The 19,255-nt window shown below is 43.1% G+C and overlaps 1 protein-coding gene across 1 annotated transcript in view; it reads left to right on the top strand.

Moving 5' to 3' along the window:
- Nucleotides 1–19,255, top strand: part of MYO7A (myosin VIIA) — a 285,017-nt gene that overhangs the window by 83,252 nt on the left and 182,510 nt on the right. Inside the window, exons 3-5 of the mRNA XM_077298716.1 lie at nucleotides 10,092–10,205; nucleotides 13,538–13,690; nucleotides 15,521–15,538. Coding sequence (XP_077154831.1) covers nucleotides 10,092–10,205; nucleotides 13,538–13,690; nucleotides 15,521–15,538 — 285 coding nt within the window. The remainder of the gene's footprint in view (nucleotides 1–10,091; nucleotides 10,206–13,537; nucleotides 13,691–15,520; nucleotides 15,539–19,255) is intronic.

Here is a 19,255-nt window from a genome sequence, read left to right as displayed (position 1 = left end):
AGCTGCACACCAGTAATTTAGAATTATTTCCCTAGTGGTCTGATGTTTGGTATGTTGTCTATAAACCGTGGCTATAACTACATTATACACACCCCTGTTAATATGTCAGGTTTTTGTCATGTAACAAAAATGCTACCAAGAAGAAACATTTCAACCTTAAATGTCGCCCAAGATTCATTAAAAAAATAAACAAAATATTTTCAGAAAAAAACAAAACAAATGAACTGTAATAGTGTGGATGCATAAATATACACACCTTTACACTAATACTTTGCTGAAGTCCATTTTGAATTTATCGCATCACTCTGTTTTTTTTGGTCGGAGTCTATCAGCATGACACATGTCGAATTGGTGATCTTTGCCCACTTTTCCTTGCAGAAACTCCACATCTGTCAGATTATTGTAGCATTTCCTGTGTACAGCGCCCTTTTAAGGTCATAGATTGTCACTTGGAGTCAGATCTGGGCTCGGTCTGGGTGATTCCAAAACTTTCTTCTGACTGCCTCATTATTTTGTTAATTTGGAGGTCACTTAGGGTCGTTGTGGTGCTGAAAGGTGAAATTCCTTTTCATCTTCAGCTTTTTAGAAGAGGCTTGAAGGTTTTGTTGCAAAATTGACTGATATTTGGAACTTTACATAATTCCCTTCATCTTGACTAAAACCCCAGTTCCAACTGCTGAAAAACAGCACCAAAAGTATAATGCTGCCTCCATCATGCCTCACTGTGGGTTTGGTGTTCTTTTGGTGATGTGCAGTGTTGGCTTTGTACCAAACATAACTGTTTTAATTATGGTCAAAAAGTTCAACCCTGGTCTCATCAGACCATATCAAGTTTTCCACATGTCTTTGGCATAAGTGATTGAGGTTTGGCAAAATGCAGCCGGTCTTTGATTTTTTTTTTGTAAGAAAAGGCTTCTATCTTGCCACCTGACCCCACAGACCAGATGTATGAAGACTATGGGAGATTAAAATACGTAAATAAGGACACCGCGCTAACTAAATAAAACAGCACATGTGTGTCAAAATGAACGTCTGGCTGGACAAAACATATAGCACACTGGAAAAAACGTACGGCACACTGGAAAAGAAACTAATGTCCACACTCCAGTGAACAATAGTCAAAGCAACAACAGCACAGAAAAAGACAATGCAAGTGCCTGGTGAGGGCACAATAAACCGTGAAAGTGTGTGGTAAATACGTATAATAGGGTAATGCACACTTACTAAATGATGATATAGTTGCTGTGAAGATGCTGGCGATTATCCAGTAAAGGCTATCAACATCCTCTTGGATGCTGGAACAGGGTCACCAGCGGTTCAGATGTCTAAAGGTGCAGTGTCCAGAACGGCAGCGCAGGGCGGCACAAACACCCAAAAATGTGGGGAGCGTCCTCCCTAGTGAGTGTATGCCGTGCGCGCCTGGGGCAAAGCTGACCGGCACACGTGGGAGATTGTTGTAACATATAGGACACAATCAGTACTTGCCAGAAATTCCTGCAGCTCCTTTAATGTTGCTGTAGGTTTCTTGGCAGCCTCCCTGACCAATTTTCTTTTGTCTTCTCATCAATTTTTGAAGGACATCCAGTTCTAGGTAATTTCACTTCTTGATGACGGCCCTCACATTGGTCTGTGCTATATCCTACGTGGCTGTGCTATATCCTACGTGGCTGTGCAACAAACTACGTGGGCTGTGCAATATACTATGTGGGCTATGCAATATACTACGTGGGCTGTGCAATATACTACGTGGGCTGTGCAATATACTATGTGGGCTGTGCAATTTACTACGTGGGCTGTGCAATTTACTACATGGCTGTGCAATATACTACGTGGGCTGTGCAATATACTACGTAGGCTGTGCAATATACTATGTGGGCTGGGCAATATACTACATGGCTGTGCAATATACTACGTGGCCGGCCGCGAACAATCAGCGACAGGCGCAGTCCGGCCACGAATTGGCATGGAATTTGAACCACGCTTCGCTAATTGGTCGCACCCGGCCGGCCGAATCCTTGGTATTCAATGTATTATTCTAAAATCTTCATAAATAAACTACATATATATTCTAGAATTCCCAATGCGTTAGAATCGGGCTACCATCTAGTGAGGCTATAAGAAGCCTCCCAGAATTCCATAGTGAGGCCGTCCAGATTAACCTCTGAACTGCCTAATCCCACAAACTATGCAGATCATGACACCATGTCATCTGCTGGTGTAGGTCCACTGTGTTTTATCAAGACCAAAGTCAGCGCAGCCGTCTACCAGGACACTTTAGAGCACTTCATGCTTCCCTCTGCCTACAAACTTTTTGGAGATGGAAATGTCATTCTCCAGCAGGACTTGGCCCCTGTCCACACGGCCAAAAGTACCAATACCTGGTGTAAAAACAACAGTATCACTGGGCTTGATTGGCAGCAAACTCGCCTGACCTTAACCCCATAGAGAATCTATGGAGTATTGTCAAGAGTAAGATGAGACGCCAGACCCCAGTCCAGAGCCTCTCACCTAGCCAGATCAGTTCTCATGCTTCGCACTGACGAGGGCCAACAGCCCGAAACACAGTGTCTGCGAATTGAGATACTGATTTGGCTTTTATCCTAAGTCGTATTGCACAACTCGTTAAAGGGTTGATTGTGACTTGTAGGATCGCTACTTCCAACAGGTGGCGCTTTAGAGTTTAAGTCCTCTTTTTCTCAGAAGAGGCAATTTGAATATTGAGACCCAACAATGCAGACGAGCTGAAGGCTGTGACATCACCTATTGGGAATGGTGGATCCTGTGTTATCTACTGTATATAAAGGTGTTATCAATTATCATACAGGAGGAGGAGGTGAGCTGTGACATCACCTATTGTGAATGGTGGATCCTGTGTTATCTACTGTATATAGAGGTGTTATCAATTATCGTACAGGAGGAGGAGGTGAGCTGTGACATCACCTATTGTGAATGGTGGATCCTGTGTTATCTACTGTATATGTGTCCACTATTTCATCCTTCCTCTCCGCTAGATTTCTAAAACTTAACATGGACAAAACAGAATTCATCATCTGTCCCCCATCTCACGCGACCCCCCCAACGAACCTAACCATTACAGTAAATGGCTGCCCACTCTCCCCAGTCCCACAAGCTCGCTGCCTCGGGGTTATCCTTGACGCTGATCTCTCCTTCAAACCACATATCCAAGCCCTTTCCACTTCCTGACGACTTTAACTAAAAAATATTTCACAAATCCGTTCATTCCTCAACCAAGAATCTGCAAAAACCCTAGTCCATGCCCTCATCATCTCTCGCCTTGACTACTGCAACCTCCTGCTCTGTGGCCTCCCCTCGAACACTCTCGCACCCCTCCAATCTATTCTAAACTCTGCTGCCCGACTAATCCACCTGTCCCCCCGCTATTCCCCGGCCTCTCCCCTCTGTCAATCCCTTCACTAGCTCCCCATTGCCCAGAGACTCCAGTACAAAACCCTAACCGTGACATACAAAGCCATCCACAACCTGTCTCCTCCATACATCTGTGACCTCGTCTCCCGGTACTTACCTACACGCAACCTCCGATCCTCACAAGATCTCCTTCTCTACTCCCCTCTTATCTCCTCTTCCCACAATCGTATACAAGATTTCTCTCGCGTATCACCCCTACTCTGGAACTCTCTACCACAACACATTAGACTCTCGCCCACCATCGAAACCTTCAAAAAGAATCTGAAGACCCACCTCTTCCGACAAGCCTACAACCTGCAGTAACCACCGATCGACCAAACCGCTGCATGACCAGCTCTATCCTCACCTACTGTATTCTCACCCATCCCTTGTAGATTGTGAGCCCTCGCGGGCAGGGTCCTCTCTCCTCCAGTTATGACTTGTATTGTTTAAGATTATTGTACTTGTTTTTATTATGTATACCCCTCCTCACATGTAAAGCGCCATGGAATAAATGGTGCTATAACAATAAATAATAATAATAATAATATATAGAGGTGTTATCACTATCAGTCATTGTACAGGAGGAGGAGGTGAGCTGTGACATCACCTATTGTGAATGGTGGATCCTGTGTTATCTCCTGTATATAGAGGTGTTATCAGTCATTGTACAGGAGGGGGAGGTGAGCTGTGACATCACCTATTGTGAATGGTGGATCCTGTGTTATCCGCTGTATATAGAGGTGTTATCAGTCATTGTACAGGAGGAGGAGGTGAGCTGTGACATCACCTATTGTGAATGGTGCATCCTGTGTTATCTACTGTATATAGAGGTGTTATCAGTCATTGTACAGGAGGAGGAGGAGAAGGTGAGCTGTGACATCGCCTATTGTTAATGGTGGATCCTGTGTTATCTACTGTATATAGAGGTGTTATCAGTCATTGTACAGGAGGAGGAGGTGAGCTGTGACATCACCTTTTGTGATTGGTGGATCCTGTGTTATCTACTGTATATAGAGGTGTTATCAGTCATTGTACAGGAGGAGGAGGTGAGCTGTGACATCACCTATTGTGAATGGTGGATCCTGTGTTATCTACTGTATATAGAGGTGTTATCAGTCATTGTACAGGAGGAGGAGAAGGTGAGCTGTGACATCACCCATTGTGAATGGTGGATCCTGTGTTATCTACTGTATATAGAGGTCTTATCAGTCATTGTACAGGAGGAGGAGAAGGTGAGCTGTGACATCACCCATTGTGAATGGTGGATCCTGTGTTATCTACTGTATATAGAGGTGTTATCAGTCATTGTACAGGAGGAGGAGAAGGTGAGCTGTGACATCACCTATTGTGAATGGTGGATCCTGTGTTATCTACTGTATATAGAGGTGTTATCAGTCATTGTACAGGAGGGGGAGGTGAGCTGTGACATCACCTATTGTGAATGGTGGATCCTGTGTTATCTACTGTACATAGAGGTGTTATCAGTCATTGTACAGGAGGAGGAGAAGGTGAGCTGTGACATCACCTATTGTGAATGGTGGATCCTGTGTTATCTACTGTATATAGAGGTCTTATCAGTCATTGTACAGGAGGGGGAGGTGAGCTGTGACATCACCTATTGTGAATGGTGGATCCTGTGTTATCTACTGTACATAGAGGTGTTATCAGTCATTGTACAGGAGGAGGAGGTGAGCTGTGACATCGCCTATTGTGAATGGTGGATCCTGTGTTATCTACTGTATATAGAGGTGTTATCAGTCATTGCACAGGAGGAGGTGATCTGTGACATCACCTATTGTGAATGGTGGATCCTGTGTTATCTACTGTATATAGAGGTGTTATCAGTCATTGTACAGGAGGAGGAGGTGAGCTGTGACATCACCTATTGTGAATGGTGGATCCTGTGTTATCTACTGTATATAGAGGTGTTATCAGTCATTGTACAGGAGAGGGTGAGCTGAGACATCACCTATTGTGAATGGTGGATCCTGTTTTATCTACTGTATATAGAGGTGTTATCAGTCATTGTACAGGAGGAGGAGGTGAGCTGTGACATCACCTATTGTGAATGGTGGATCCTGTGTTATCTACTGTATATAGAGGTTTTATCAGTCATTGTACAGAAGGAGGAGAAGGTGAGCTGTGACATCGCCTATTGTGAATGGTGGATCCTGTGTTATCTGCTGTATATAGAGGTGTTATCAGTCATTGTACAGGAGTAGGAGAAGGTGAGCTGTGACATCACCTATTGTGAATGGTGGATCCTGTGTTATCCACTGTATATAGAGGTGTTATCAGTCATTGTACAGGAGGAGGAGGTGAGCTGTGACATCACCTATTGTGAATGGTGGATCCTGCGTTATCTACTGTATATAGAGGTGTTGTCAGTCATTGTACAGGAGGAGGAGGTGAGCTGTGACATCACCTATTGTGAATGGTGGATCCTGTGTTATCTACTGTATATAGAGGTGTTATCAGTCATTGTACAGGAGGAGGAGGTGAGCTGTGACATCACCTATTGTGAATGGTGGATCCTGTGTTATCTACTGTATATAGAGGTGTTATCAGTCATTGTACAGGAGGAGGAGGTGAGCTGTGACATCACCTATTGTGAATGGTGGATCCTGTTTTATCTACTGTATATAGAGGTGTTATCAGTCATTGTACAGGAGGAGGAGGTGAGCTGTGACATCACCTATTGTGAATGGTGGATCCTGTGTTATCTACTGTATATACAGGTGTTATCAGTCATTGTACTGGAGGAGGAGGTGAGCTGTGACATCACCTATTGTGAATGGTGGATCCTGTGTTATCTACTGTATATAGAGGTGTTATCAGTCATTGTACAGGAGGAGGAGGAGGTGAGCTGTGACATCACCTATTGTGAATGGTGGATCCTGTGTTATCTACCGTAATTTTTCAAAATGATTTTCTTGGGAGATACTAGCAAAATGTAAAAAAATATTATATGATTCACTGTAATCGTATGGATTGATACTATAAAAATATATAATTATTTATCCTGCAAAGTGAACGACGTAAGAAAAAAAATCCAAAAAACAGTACTAGAATTGTTTTTTTAATTATTCCACCTCACAAAAAAAAAATAAGTAAAAAGTGATCAAACAGATGAAAGTACCCAAAAAAGGCAAATATGAAAAATGCAGGTTGTCCCACAAAAAGACTGGCCTTGGTGTATGGCAAAGTTCCTCCAAAAATTATATATATTTTTTGTATTAAAGTAGTAAAAAATAAATGAATAAGACTTACATAAGTTTGCTTTTGTCATTCTTGTGTTGACCTGCAGAATAAAGTTATCATGTCTATTAAACTGAATAGTGAACAGTTTCTTTTGTACATTCCACCTCACAGTAAATTAATAAAAAGCGACACAAAAAGTGATTTTTTTTCAGATCACGAAGTATTATTGTACAAAACTAATACTAATACATAAATAAAACTACATCAATTTGGTATTGCCCAAATCCTGCTGACCCAAAGCCACAGAATAAAGATACCACTGTAACACCAACATTTCTTCAAAGTTTTTTACCCCAGAATTCTGTTGTAAAAGCTTAAATGAATCAAGACCTTTATTTGTGAAAGACATTGAAGAGCGTAAAATTTATACCATTAGAAAACAAAGCAGAATTGCTTTTTTTTTTTTTTTTTTAAATTTCTTCCCATAAAGAGTTAGTGAAAGTTTGATATTAAGTGATATGTACAATGTTGCCACTAACTACAGCTCATCTTGCAAAAAAAAAAACAAGCCCAAAGTGGACAAAAAAAATCTCATCATATCAGGGATCCTGGAATGTGACAATGAAAAAAATTAACAAAAAAGTTGTTAAGTGGTTAAATGCTCTGAACATGAAGAGAAGCAGATGAGAATCCATTTGGTGCGTGATGCAAATGTGCAAATCTCATACTTGAGGCCATTTGACCACTCACTCATGCTGGGAATAAGTGGGACTCATTTTATTCATCCATTGGTTTAGTGACTCGTCCCTGGTAATCTAGTAGTTTTGTGTCCTGTCCCCTTTGACCTAGTTATTAAGTGTCCTGTCCGTAAGGATCTAGTGGTTCAGTCCTGTCCTTTATGATCTACTAGTGGCTCAGTCTCCTGTCCCTGGTGATCTAGCGGCTTAATGTTTAGTTTGTGGCCAACTAGTAGATCATTTTCCTATCCGTGCTGTCCTGGTGGCTTAGCATCCTGACCTTGGTGATGTAGTGGTTATGACTTGACCATGGTGATTTAGTGGTTTGATGTTTTATCCCTGACAAAATAATACTTTTGTTCGGACTCTGGCGATCTAGTGGTTCAGTGTCCCATCCCTGGTGTCCTAATAGTTTAGCTTCCTGACCCTGGTGATGTAGTGGTTGTGTCCTGACCCTGGCGATCTAGTGGTTCAGTGTCCCATCCCTGGTGTCCTAATAGTTTAGCTTCCTGACCCTGGTGATGTAGTGGTTGTGTCCTGACAATGGCGATCTAGTACTTCAGTGTCCCATCCCTGGTGTCCTAATAGTTTAGCTTTCTGATCCTGGTGATGTAGTGGTTGTATCCTGACCCTGGTAATCTAGTGGTTCAGTGTCCCATCCCTGGGGTCCTAATAGTTTAGCTTCCTGACCCTGGTGATGTAATGGTTGTATCCTGACCCTGGCGATCTAGTGGTTCAGTGTCCCATCCCTGGTGTTCTAATAGTTTAGCTTCCTGACCCTGGTGATGTAGTGGTTGTGTCCTGACAATGGCGATCTAGTACTTCAGTGTCCCATCCCTGGTGTCCTAATAGTTTAGCTTCCTGACCCTGGTGATGTAGTGGTTGTGTCCTGACAATGGCGATCTAGTACTTCAGTGTCCCATCCCTGGTGTCCTAATAGTTTAGCTTCCTGACCCTGGTGATGTAATGGTTGTGTCCTGACCCTGGCGATCTAGTGGTTCAGTGTCCCATCCCTGGTGTCCTAATAGTTTAGCTTCCTGACCCTGGTGATGTAGTGGTTGTGTCCTGACAATGGCAATCTAGTACTTCAGTGTCCCATCCCTGGTGTCCTAATAGTTTAGCTTCCTGACCCTGGTGATGTAGTGGTTGTGTCCTGACCCTGGCGATCTAGTGGTTCAGTGTCCCATCCCTGGTGTCCTAATAGTTTAGCTTTCTGACCCTGGTGATCTAGTGGTTCAGTGTCCCATCCCTGGTGTCCTAATAGTTTAGCTTCCTGACCCTGGTGATGTAGTGGTTGTATCCTGACCCTGATGATCTAGTGGTTCAGTGTCCCATCCCTGGTGTCCTATTAGTTTAGCTTCCTGACCCTGGTGATGTAGTAGCTGTGTCTAGACCCTGGCGATCTAGTGGTTCTGTCCCTGGTGTCCTAGTGGTTTAGCACCCTGAAAATATTATAGTTTATTGTCCTGTTCCAGGTGATCCACTAATTTAGTGCTCTCCAATCTGTTCCTTGCAGCAGTTTAGTGCCCCTTTCTTGAGAATATAGTGACTTGCAACCCAATTCTCAATTCTTGGTCACATTCTGTCATGTCTTGGTGAACCAGTGATTGAATGCCTATGTGTGATTAGATCATCATCAGATTCTGGACTACAAAATGTCAGATTAATGTGTTTTTTTTGTTTGCATGGTTTTCTCTGATTATACTACAGTCTTTAAAGGAATAAAAAAATCACATATGGGCGATCGTATATTGATAATACTGTATACATGTTTATAATTCATGGGACAACCCCTTCTAGCAAAATATTAAATTAATTAACCTGTTCTGTAAAATGCCATAATCAATATAAAAAAATTCAAGACTTCAGAATTATAGTTTTTCTGTGCAGCAAGCTTAGGCAAAATAATACAATATGAGGCAGTCATATTTATCCCAATACGTTATCAGTAAAAACTTCAGCTCACCACAGAAAAAAACAAGCCCTCGCCCAGCTCCATCAATGAAAAAAAAAAAATGTTACGGTTCTCAAAAAATGACGACAGAAACCAAATTTTTTTTATCACTTATTTTTAAAAAGTTCTTTATTGTCTACTGACCTGAAAAGTTACAATTCAACGTAATTTATTACCGCAAAGTTAACACCATAACAGCAAAACCAAAAAATCTGTGACACAGTTATATTTTTTTCCCCATTTCATTTCACGTGGAATTTTTTTTCCCATTTTTCCGTACATATTCGTAGATAATAAAATTAATCGTGTCATTCAGAACTCCAACTCCCTTTCCAAAAGAACAATTCAAATGAAAAATAAAATCTGGCTCTTGGAAGAAGGAGAGGATGAAAAAATCGCCAAGGTGTTGAAACAGAAAACAGTCCAACAATTTTCTAGGACAGTCCTAAATATATAGGACTCCATAAACACAGACATACAATTTTTTGGTGGAAAACCTTTTTATCTGTAAGGTCAAGTACATTTTTGAGGTTGACTGATTGAGAAGTCACCAAAAATTGGCTAAACATCCTATGGGGTCATCACCTTGGTATACAGTGGTCTTACTTAAGTCTTGTTGACCAGAGTGGGCCAGGATGGATGATACACCTGGGCCAAGGTCCGCCTAAATTCCGATTGGGTTCCTCATGTGTTCATCTTTATGGTGGAGAATTAGAGGGTCTCATTCCCATCGAAGAGCGGAGTGTAATCGTATTAGTACTATCTTTCAGGGCGATTATGTCTGGCTGGACCTCAAGACGGGTCGAGAGTTTGATGTTCCGGTTGGAGCCGTGGTTAAGCTGTGTGACTCCGGTCAGATCCAGGTCTTGGATGATGAAGGAAATGTAAGTGGTGACCACAGTTAACCCTGATTTTCCCCCATAATTACTGTTTCCAGGAACTTGAGATTTAAACTGTTGTTTGCAAGGGCTTCCCACCGCAGAGCTGCCTTAGCTGTCCCAATGCTGGAGGGTACACTCGGGTCAGGGCTATATCTAGGGTTTGGCAGCAATTAAGCTATTACCCTAGGACTAAAAAAATGAGCTTCGAACCCTACTCTAGACCGCCAGGAATATGGACAATAAACCCTCCCCTAGACTACCAGAAAAGCAGGTATTCTCCACTCCATGACTCTAGGCTACCGGAAAAGTGACTGAGTCACTCTACTACCCTAGACCACTAGGACAGCAGTCATGAATAACCCTAGTCTACCAGAAAATCTCTTCACTACCCTAGATCACAAATATCTCCACTACCACAGATACCTGGGGAAGCAGACAGGAATCCCTCCCTGGCCCAAGACAATTAGGACAGTAGTTACGAATCTCTTCACTACCTGAGTTCACTAGGGAACATGGTCAAAAATATCTCCACTGCCCTATACTACCAGGAAAGCAAGTGTAATAGAATGCAGGTGTTGAGTATGTCACCACGGAACAGACAGACCAACTGTTGAGGGGTTTATTAACAGGAATAAGGTTCTCCTCGCAGGGAGAAAACAGTAGGATATAAACTACTGCAAATATATGGAAAGTAGTATAAGTTCCCATATAGTCAAACAGTGTAACAGTAGTAAACGGAATTTCTTGAGAAAACACTTATCAGTCTAATGAGGACTTGCTTGTAGGGTCGTCTTCTCCAACGTAGGCGCCGAGAAGCAGCGGCACTTGTCGCCCCTCTGTTATCCGTGGGCTGTGTAGTCTCTAGGAACCCGCAACCTGGGGTTTAAGGGGTTACTGGGATGGACAGAGGGGATGCTAGGCAAATGGGGTCCCCTCTGCTCTGAGTCTTTTACTATAACAGTAGAGCCTATCACGGGAGAATGATGCTCAGTCTATTATTGAGTCTCTCAACAGCAATCAAGGGCTCTGCACTAATACCGTGGGTACCAGGGGCCACTGTCTCTGCATGGGCCACTGTCTCTGCACGTGTCACTGTCTCTGCATGGGTCTTTGCACGGGCGTCAGGGCGCACCTCTCCAGTCACAGCAGAGTCCGCTTTCACGTACTAACAAGATGCAGTCTTTCCGGGCAATCTCCCTGTATTCGTCCTCCGACCGGGAGCTCTCTCTCTTGGGGAGCGCAGCGCTGCAGCCTGCTTTCTCTCTGGCGCGCTGTCCCCTCTCTTTGGCGTGCTCTACTTTCGCACCTTCTGCCTGCCTGCTTTTTTGGACCACCGTCCCTTCCACTTCCTCTCTGCCCCCAAAAGTCATATGCACTCCTCCGTCCAGGGCAGAAAGTCCTTCCCCCAACAACCCAGCTGTCCGGCTAAGTGGTTCCAGGTAAGGAGCAGGGAAAGCAACCTCCTTTGGGCTCTTCTTCCTCTTCACCCCCTTACACAAGCATGCAACCTTCCTTGACCTTAGGCTACTAGGCTACCAGGGATGGATCCTTTTGTACACTAAACCATTAGATAAGTAGCCTAAACCTACTACCCTACATAATCAGGAAAAAGAGAGAAATATGTGTACACTACCCTAGACAATCAGGGAAACAGGCATGAGTCCTTTCACTTTCCTAGAACACAAGGGCAGCAAATATGAATATCTCCACTGCTGTAGACCACCAGGGAAGCAAACCTAAATCCTTCCACTTTCCTAGACCGCATGGAAATGTGTTGGTTCTTCCTCTTCCCTAGACCACCTGGGAAGCAAATGAGTTATTCTACCTTCCTAGAACATAAGAGAAGCAGGCATGAGGCCTTTATCGTCTTTAAACTACCAGCGAAGAAAGCATGAGTCCTTCTACTTCCCTAAACCACAAAGAAGTCAGTCATGAATCTGTCCGCTATACTAGACCACCAGAGACGTAGGCGTCAAATCCTCCACTACCCATGACCAATAGGAAAGCAGACATGGGTTTCTTCACTCTCACTACCCTAGATCACCAAGGAGGCTAGCATGAATCCCTCCACCTCCATAAACTATCAGGGAAGTAGGTATGAATCTCTTCACTGCCTTAGACCACAAGGGAAACCGACATAAAACTTTCTACTGCTAACTAAATACAAACTAGGGAAGCAAACATGAATCCCTTATCCCTAGATAACCAGAAAAGCAAGCATAAATATTTCCAATACCCAAGACCAACATAAAAGCAAGTATAAATACTTCTACTATTCTAGCCCACCTGGTAGGCAGGCATGGATCATTCTACTACTCTAGACCACCAGGTAGGCAGGCATGGATCATTCTACTACTCTTGACCACCTGGTAGGCAGGCATGAATCCTTCTACTACTCTTGACCACCTGGTAGGCAGGCATGAATCCTTCTACTACTCTTGACCACCTGGTAGGCAGGCATGAATCATTCTACTACTCTTGACCACCTGGTAGGCAGGTATGGATCATTCTACTACTCTAGACCACCAGGTAGGCAGGCATGGATCATTCTACTACTCTTGACCACCTGGTAGGCAGGCATGAATCATTCTACTACTCTTGACCACCTGGTAGGCAGGCATGAATCTTTCTACTACTCTTGACCACCAGGTAGGCAGGCATGAATCCTTCTACTACTCTTGACCACCTGGTAGGCAGGCATGAATCTTTCTACTACTCTTGACCACCAGGTAGGCAGGCATGAATCCTTCTACTACTCTTGACCACCTGGTAGGCAGGCATGAATCTTTCTACTACTCTTGACCACCAGGTAGGCAGGCATGAATCTTTCTACTACTCTTGACCACCAGGTAGGCAGGCATGAATCCTTCTACTACTCTTGACCACCTGGTAGGCAGGCATGAATCTTTTTACTGCCCTATACAACCAGGGAAGCAAATATGAATCTATCCACTACCTTAGACCACCAGAGAATCAGGCATAAATCTTTTCTAACATAGACCACCAAGGAAGCAGACATTTTAAGCTTTGTATTTAAACTCTATAGTTTTATAAAAATGAACATGGGGTAGGAGGACGTTTTTCTGCCGTGTTAGTGAAGTTTTCTAGACAATGTTCCACCTTGACAAGGATTTTTCTTCTATGCCTAATAAAATAGTGACTCTGCTGAGTGAAGTAGCGTGACATGGACCTTGCCTTCAGGGCTGCCATTTTGTTAGTACCCACAGTGTCCCTTCTATGACATAGGCAGCACATGAACCAAATCCTATGGTTCGTAGAAAGACTGCCCCTTTAAAAGATCGTGACTATTATATACTGATCCGTTTCACTTACAGGAACACTGGATATCTCCGCAAAATGCAACAAACATTAAACCGATGCACCCAACATCCATCCATGGAGTGGAGGACATGATCCGCCTGGGGGATCTCAATGAGGCCGGGATCCTGCGTAATCTACTCATTCGATACCGGGAGCACCTCATATATGTGAGTCGTTTGCTTTATATATTGCTGCCGCTCATTTTTTAGGATTTGGAGGAAGCTATAATGGAGCACTTGAGAAGGTGACACAATATTAGTGATTGGTGCTCCCCAAACCCTATGTTGCAATAGATCCCTTGTGTAGGAGAAGGGCAAGGATGAAGGAAACATGTAGCTTGCAGTCATGTTTGTATAATAGTTACAGAACCTGAAAATTAATACCCACCGAAACCCCAGCCATCTGAGCTCGATTGTATTGATACAAAGCTCCAAATCCTCTGCAGTAACATAGTTATATGATAACATTCTGACTGACTGAAGCCACCACTAGGGGGAGCAGTAGAGCTTACTAAATACAATTTATGCAGTGAGCTCAATAATGAAACTGTGTGCAGTGAGCTCCCCCTAGTGGTGCAACATTTAATCATGAACTTATTTTTATGCAGGGGATTTGCAGCTCTGTATCAGAAAACGGGCGCTTCATATCCTAAAAACATCATGTGTTCATATCCCAGCTTAAAAGTGAGAACTATATACATAATGTAACTTTGTACATAGCATTCTTTACTTACAGTGGGGGAAATAAGTATTGATCCCTTGCTGATTTTGTAAGTTTGCCCACTGACAAAGACATGAACAGTCTATGAGTTTAAAGGTAGGTTAATTTTAACATGCAAATAAATTTAGATAATTTATACTTATACTTTATTTTTTATGTTCTATCTCTCAATATTAAAATTAACCTACCCTTAAAATTATAGACAGTTCATGTCTTTGTCAGTGGGCAAACTTTCAAAATCAGCAAGGGATCAAATAAATATTTCCTCCACTGTACCTGTAAGTGATGACTAATGCTCCACTCACACCCAGAGCTGCTGTTTTCCTGTCTTCTGCACAGAGCCTATCACCTCACTTCTGCCCCCTGCTGGTTTATATTAATAACAGTATGGGAGATCGCTTGCTGTATATTCTTTTGGCTTGGATGTTATACTCCATGAAGTAGGCAGCACATTTTTTTTATTAAATGCAGCTCTAGATGTGACTGGAGTACAAGACGTGATACAAAGTATTTGCAAAAGTCGCTAAACTTTTGATATAACGTGACAATGTGGCAACAGTATCCGCTCGCAGCTCATCCGCGTGTGTCACACAGATACGGGGCTGAGATGTGAGACAGATAATTATGGCCGATCGTAGGTCTCCTGTCTACAAGATCTGCATTAAGATTTAATGTGCGTTGCGGCTGCCATTGTTTGAGCAAAATTAACCCTATCACCGCCCTGAATAATTGATGATAAGAATCGGAGATGTGCGCCCCTGGGAGACTCTGGCGTGTGACCTTGCATTAATAATGCTGACATGCAGCAACTCTGGGGTTACGGGGACCGCAGCGCTCTCGTGCTTTGAGGGTCTTTCGGGGTCATTTATTTATTTTACCTTTGTAATTGCTGATTATTGATCAATACAATGTTTATTGCTTCGAAGAGCTGAGTAAATCATAATTTTTTTCTTAGTTGGAGTTCCCCTTTAAGCCTAGACATTACTGTTTCGACCCTTTGCAGGACTCGCTAGGACCCCCACCAATCAGAAGAACTGGGGTCCCATGTCTCCCGATTGACTGAAGTGGTGGGCAATCATCCAACAAGACTGATGAGCCCCAAAACGGAGTATCAGCCCATAAACCCGGCTGCCAGTCATTCAGACGAGGGACATGGGGCCCCATATCTCCTGAACAGTGGCGATTCCAAAGATGAGACCTCCAGCGATCTGACATTTGGGTAAGATCTGTATATACTGCGTGATCAATAATTATATAATCCATTTTTTTTCCCTAAGACTAACTGTGGAGGGAGGGTAAGTAGCCATCCCCCCATCAAGGCTTCATTTCACCAGTATGCCTAAGGCCACCAGCTCATCCATCATTCTGCTTGTCATATATATCATGTAAACCTGTCATCATTGCCTTCAGTATGCGGGATTTGCCAATGGCAGGCATGCAGTGGATATAAAAAGTCTACACACCCCAGGTTTTTGTTGCGTAAAAAGCTGCTACCAAGAAGAATTATTTCATAACTTTTTCGTAATCTGTTCAAATCCATCAAGAGACAAACTGAAATAACTTTTAAGGGGAATATATATATATAAAAAACTAAATATGGTTGCATAAGGGATTATAATTGGGGATGTAATTGTGTTCTTAACTAGCCAGTCACATTTACACTCATGTTATATAGGAGTCAGTGCATGGCCACTAACATTTAGGCCGGCGTCACACTGGCGAGTTTTACGGACGTAAGAGCGCAGAAACTACATCCGTAAAACTCGCATTACATACGGCACAATTATTCTCAATGGGGCTGCTCCTATTAGCCGTATATTACGGTTCAGTATTATACGGCTTTCTACGGCCGTACAAAATCGCAGCATGCTGCGTTTGTCAGCGTATTGCGCAAAAAAATCGCCAATGAAAGTCTATGGGGGCGAGAAAAATACGGATTCCACACGGACCAGCAGTGTGACCTGCGAGAAATACGCAGCGGTGTTAGTGAAAAGTCGGTAATTCAATTGCCGGCTTTGCATTTCTCCTGCACAAACCCGACAGGATATGAGACATGATTACATACAGTAAACCATCTCATATCCCCTTTTTTTTTGCATATTCCACACTACTAATGTTAGTAGTGTGTATGTGCAAAATTTCAGCGCTGTAGCTGCTGAAATAAAGGGTTAAATGGCGGAAAAAATTGGCGTGGGCTCCCGCGCAATTTTCTCCGCCAGAATGGTAAAGCCAGTGACTGAGGGCAGATATTAATAGCCAGGAGAGGGTCCATGGTTATTGGCCCCCCCGTGGCTACAAACATCTGCCCCCAGCCACCCCAGAAAAGGCACATCTGGAAGATGCGCCTATTCTGGCACTTGGCCACTCTCTTCCCACTCCCTGTAGCGGTGGGATATGGGGTAATGAAGGGTTAATGCCACCTTGCTATTGGAAGGTGACATTAAGCCAGATTAATAATGGAGAGGCGTCAATTATGACACCTATCCATTATTAATCCAATTGTAGGAAAGGGTTAAAAAACACACACACACACACATGATTGAAAAGTATTTTAATGAAATAAACACAGCGGTTGTTGTAATAATTTATTGTTCTCTCAATCCATCAGGAACACCCTCGCTTGGAAAAATAATAAACGCACAAGATACATACCTTCTGGTGAACCGTCTCGTCCCACGATGTAATCCATCTGAAGGGGTTAACTAATATTACAGGCAGGAGCCCTGCTAATGCAGCTGTGCTCCGTGCCTGTAATCCCCGGCGAATGAATGAAATGTAGGTCATTGACCTACATTTCCTTCAGTCGCGGTGATGCGCCCCCTGGTGGATGTCCTCATATGACCTGGAGCGTGGGAAAAAGTTCCCAGGCTGCAGTTCATGAGAACATCCAGCAGGGGCGCATCACCGCGACTCAATGTAAGTACAGATCACTGCTTTCCTTTCAGCACCCGGGGATTACAGGCAGCAGCGAGTGGTTTATCGCAGCTCCTGCCTGTAATATTAGTTAACCCCTTCAGATGGATTACTTCGTGGGACGAGACGGTTCACCAGAAGGTATGTATCTTGTGCGTTTATTATTTTTCCAAGCGAGGGTGTTGCTGATGGATTGCGAGAACAATAAATTATTACAACAACCGCTGTGTTTATTTTATTAAAATACTTTTAAATCATGTGTGTGTGTGTTTTTTAACCCTTTCCAACAATTGGATTAATAATGGATAGGTGTCATAATTGACGCCTCTCCATTATTAATCTGGCTTAATGTCACCTTCCAATAGCAAGGTGGCATTAACCCTTCATTACCCCATATCCCACCGCTACAGGGAGTGGGAAGAGAGTGGCCAAGTGCCAGAATAGGCGCATCTTCCAGATGTGCCTTTTCTGGGGTGGCTGGGGGCAGATGTTTGTAGCCGGGGGGGCCAATAACCATGGACCCTCTCCTGGCTATTAATATCTGCCCTCAGTCACTGGCTTTACCATTCTGGCGGAGAAAATTGCGCGGGAGCCCACGCCAATTTTTTCCGCCATTTAACCCTTTATTTCAGCAGCTACAGCGCTGAAATTTTGCACATACACACTACTAACATTAGTAGTGTGGAATATGCAAAAAAAAAGGGGATATGAGATGGTTTACTGTATGAAAACCATGTCTCATATCCTGTCGGGTTTGTGCAGGAGAAATGAAAAGCCGGCAATTGAATTACCGGCTGTTCACAGATATCGCGCTGAATGAAATCTAAATACAGAATATATATATATGTGTCTCAATGACACATATATATATATATATATATATACTGTATATATGTTTTCCCGAACATTTGAGCACATAAATCCATTAGATGTCGGTTTTGCAAGCCTGCGCGAAAATCTCGCAGTACGGATGCCATACGGATTACATACCGAGGATGCCATGCGCAAAATACGCTGACACACCCTGACTACGGATCACTATTTTGGGAACATTTCTCCGTATTACGGCCGTAGTACGGACGTAAAAAACGGACCGTATTGTCTTACGCCGAGTGTGACGCCGGCCTTACAGTGATGAACTCCATAGAAAGTTTTGCTGTTCTAGAAGGATTTTTATTACATTTCCTTAGTCATATTTTACAGCACAATCCACGGTGTGTAATCAGCTGACAACACAGCAAAGGGATCTCATTGTTGAAAGTCATCAGTCAGGATAAGAGTATAAAATAAATTCCCAGGTATTAGATATATAAAGCACTGTGAAGACATCATGGAGCAGTGGCTTAAATTTGGAACAAATTGGCATTATCTTGAACTGAACATCCCTGAAAAAGTTATGAGAAGACAAGAAGAAAATTGGCCCTGGAGGCTTCCGGAAGGCCTACAGCAACAATAAAGGAGCTGCAGGAATTTTTGCCAAGTACTGGTTGTGTCCTGTATGTGACAACAATCTCCCATATTCTTCATATGTCCTGCCTGTGGGGTAGGGTGGCAAGATGGATCCTTTTCTTACAAAGAAAAACATCCAATCCCAGCTGTGTTTTGCCAAAACCTACATCAAGTCTGCTAAAGCCATGTTGGAAAAGGTGTTATGGTCTGATAAGACCAGGGTTGAACTTTTTGTCTATAATTCTAAACGGTATGCGCATCACTAAGAGAACATCATATCCACAGTGAGGCATGGTGGAGGCAGAATTATATTTTGGGGCTGATTTTTTTTACATGACAGAAACCTGGCATTTAAAAGGGGTGTATAGAATTTTTATATCGACCGTACATAGAAGGAACCAGAGGTGAATGCTACCTTTTTACCAAATTCCTTTTCTACCCAAGGAAAAATATAAAGCATTGAGGTCAAAACACAGACAACAAAGAACCCCTTTAATGTGATCCCAGATATAGACTCCGTCCTGGACTATAATTGGTTAAGAATATATTATAATACACCTTTCACTTCCCAATATTCTCTATCATGTGACCATTGCACCCAGACCTGTACTGTCTTGTGGTTACTGATGATAGCCTGTGCTGGGAATTAA

The sequence above is a fragment of the Ranitomeya variabilis genome, chromosome 3, assembly GCF_051348905.1.
Source record: "Ranitomeya variabilis isolate aRanVar5 chromosome 3, aRanVar5.hap1, whole genome shotgun sequence".
Classification (NCBI taxonomy): Eukaryota; Metazoa; Chordata; class Amphibia; order Anura; family Dendrobatidae; genus Ranitomeya; species Ranitomeya variabilis.
This window is presented reverse-complemented; position numbering and strand designations above follow the sequence as displayed.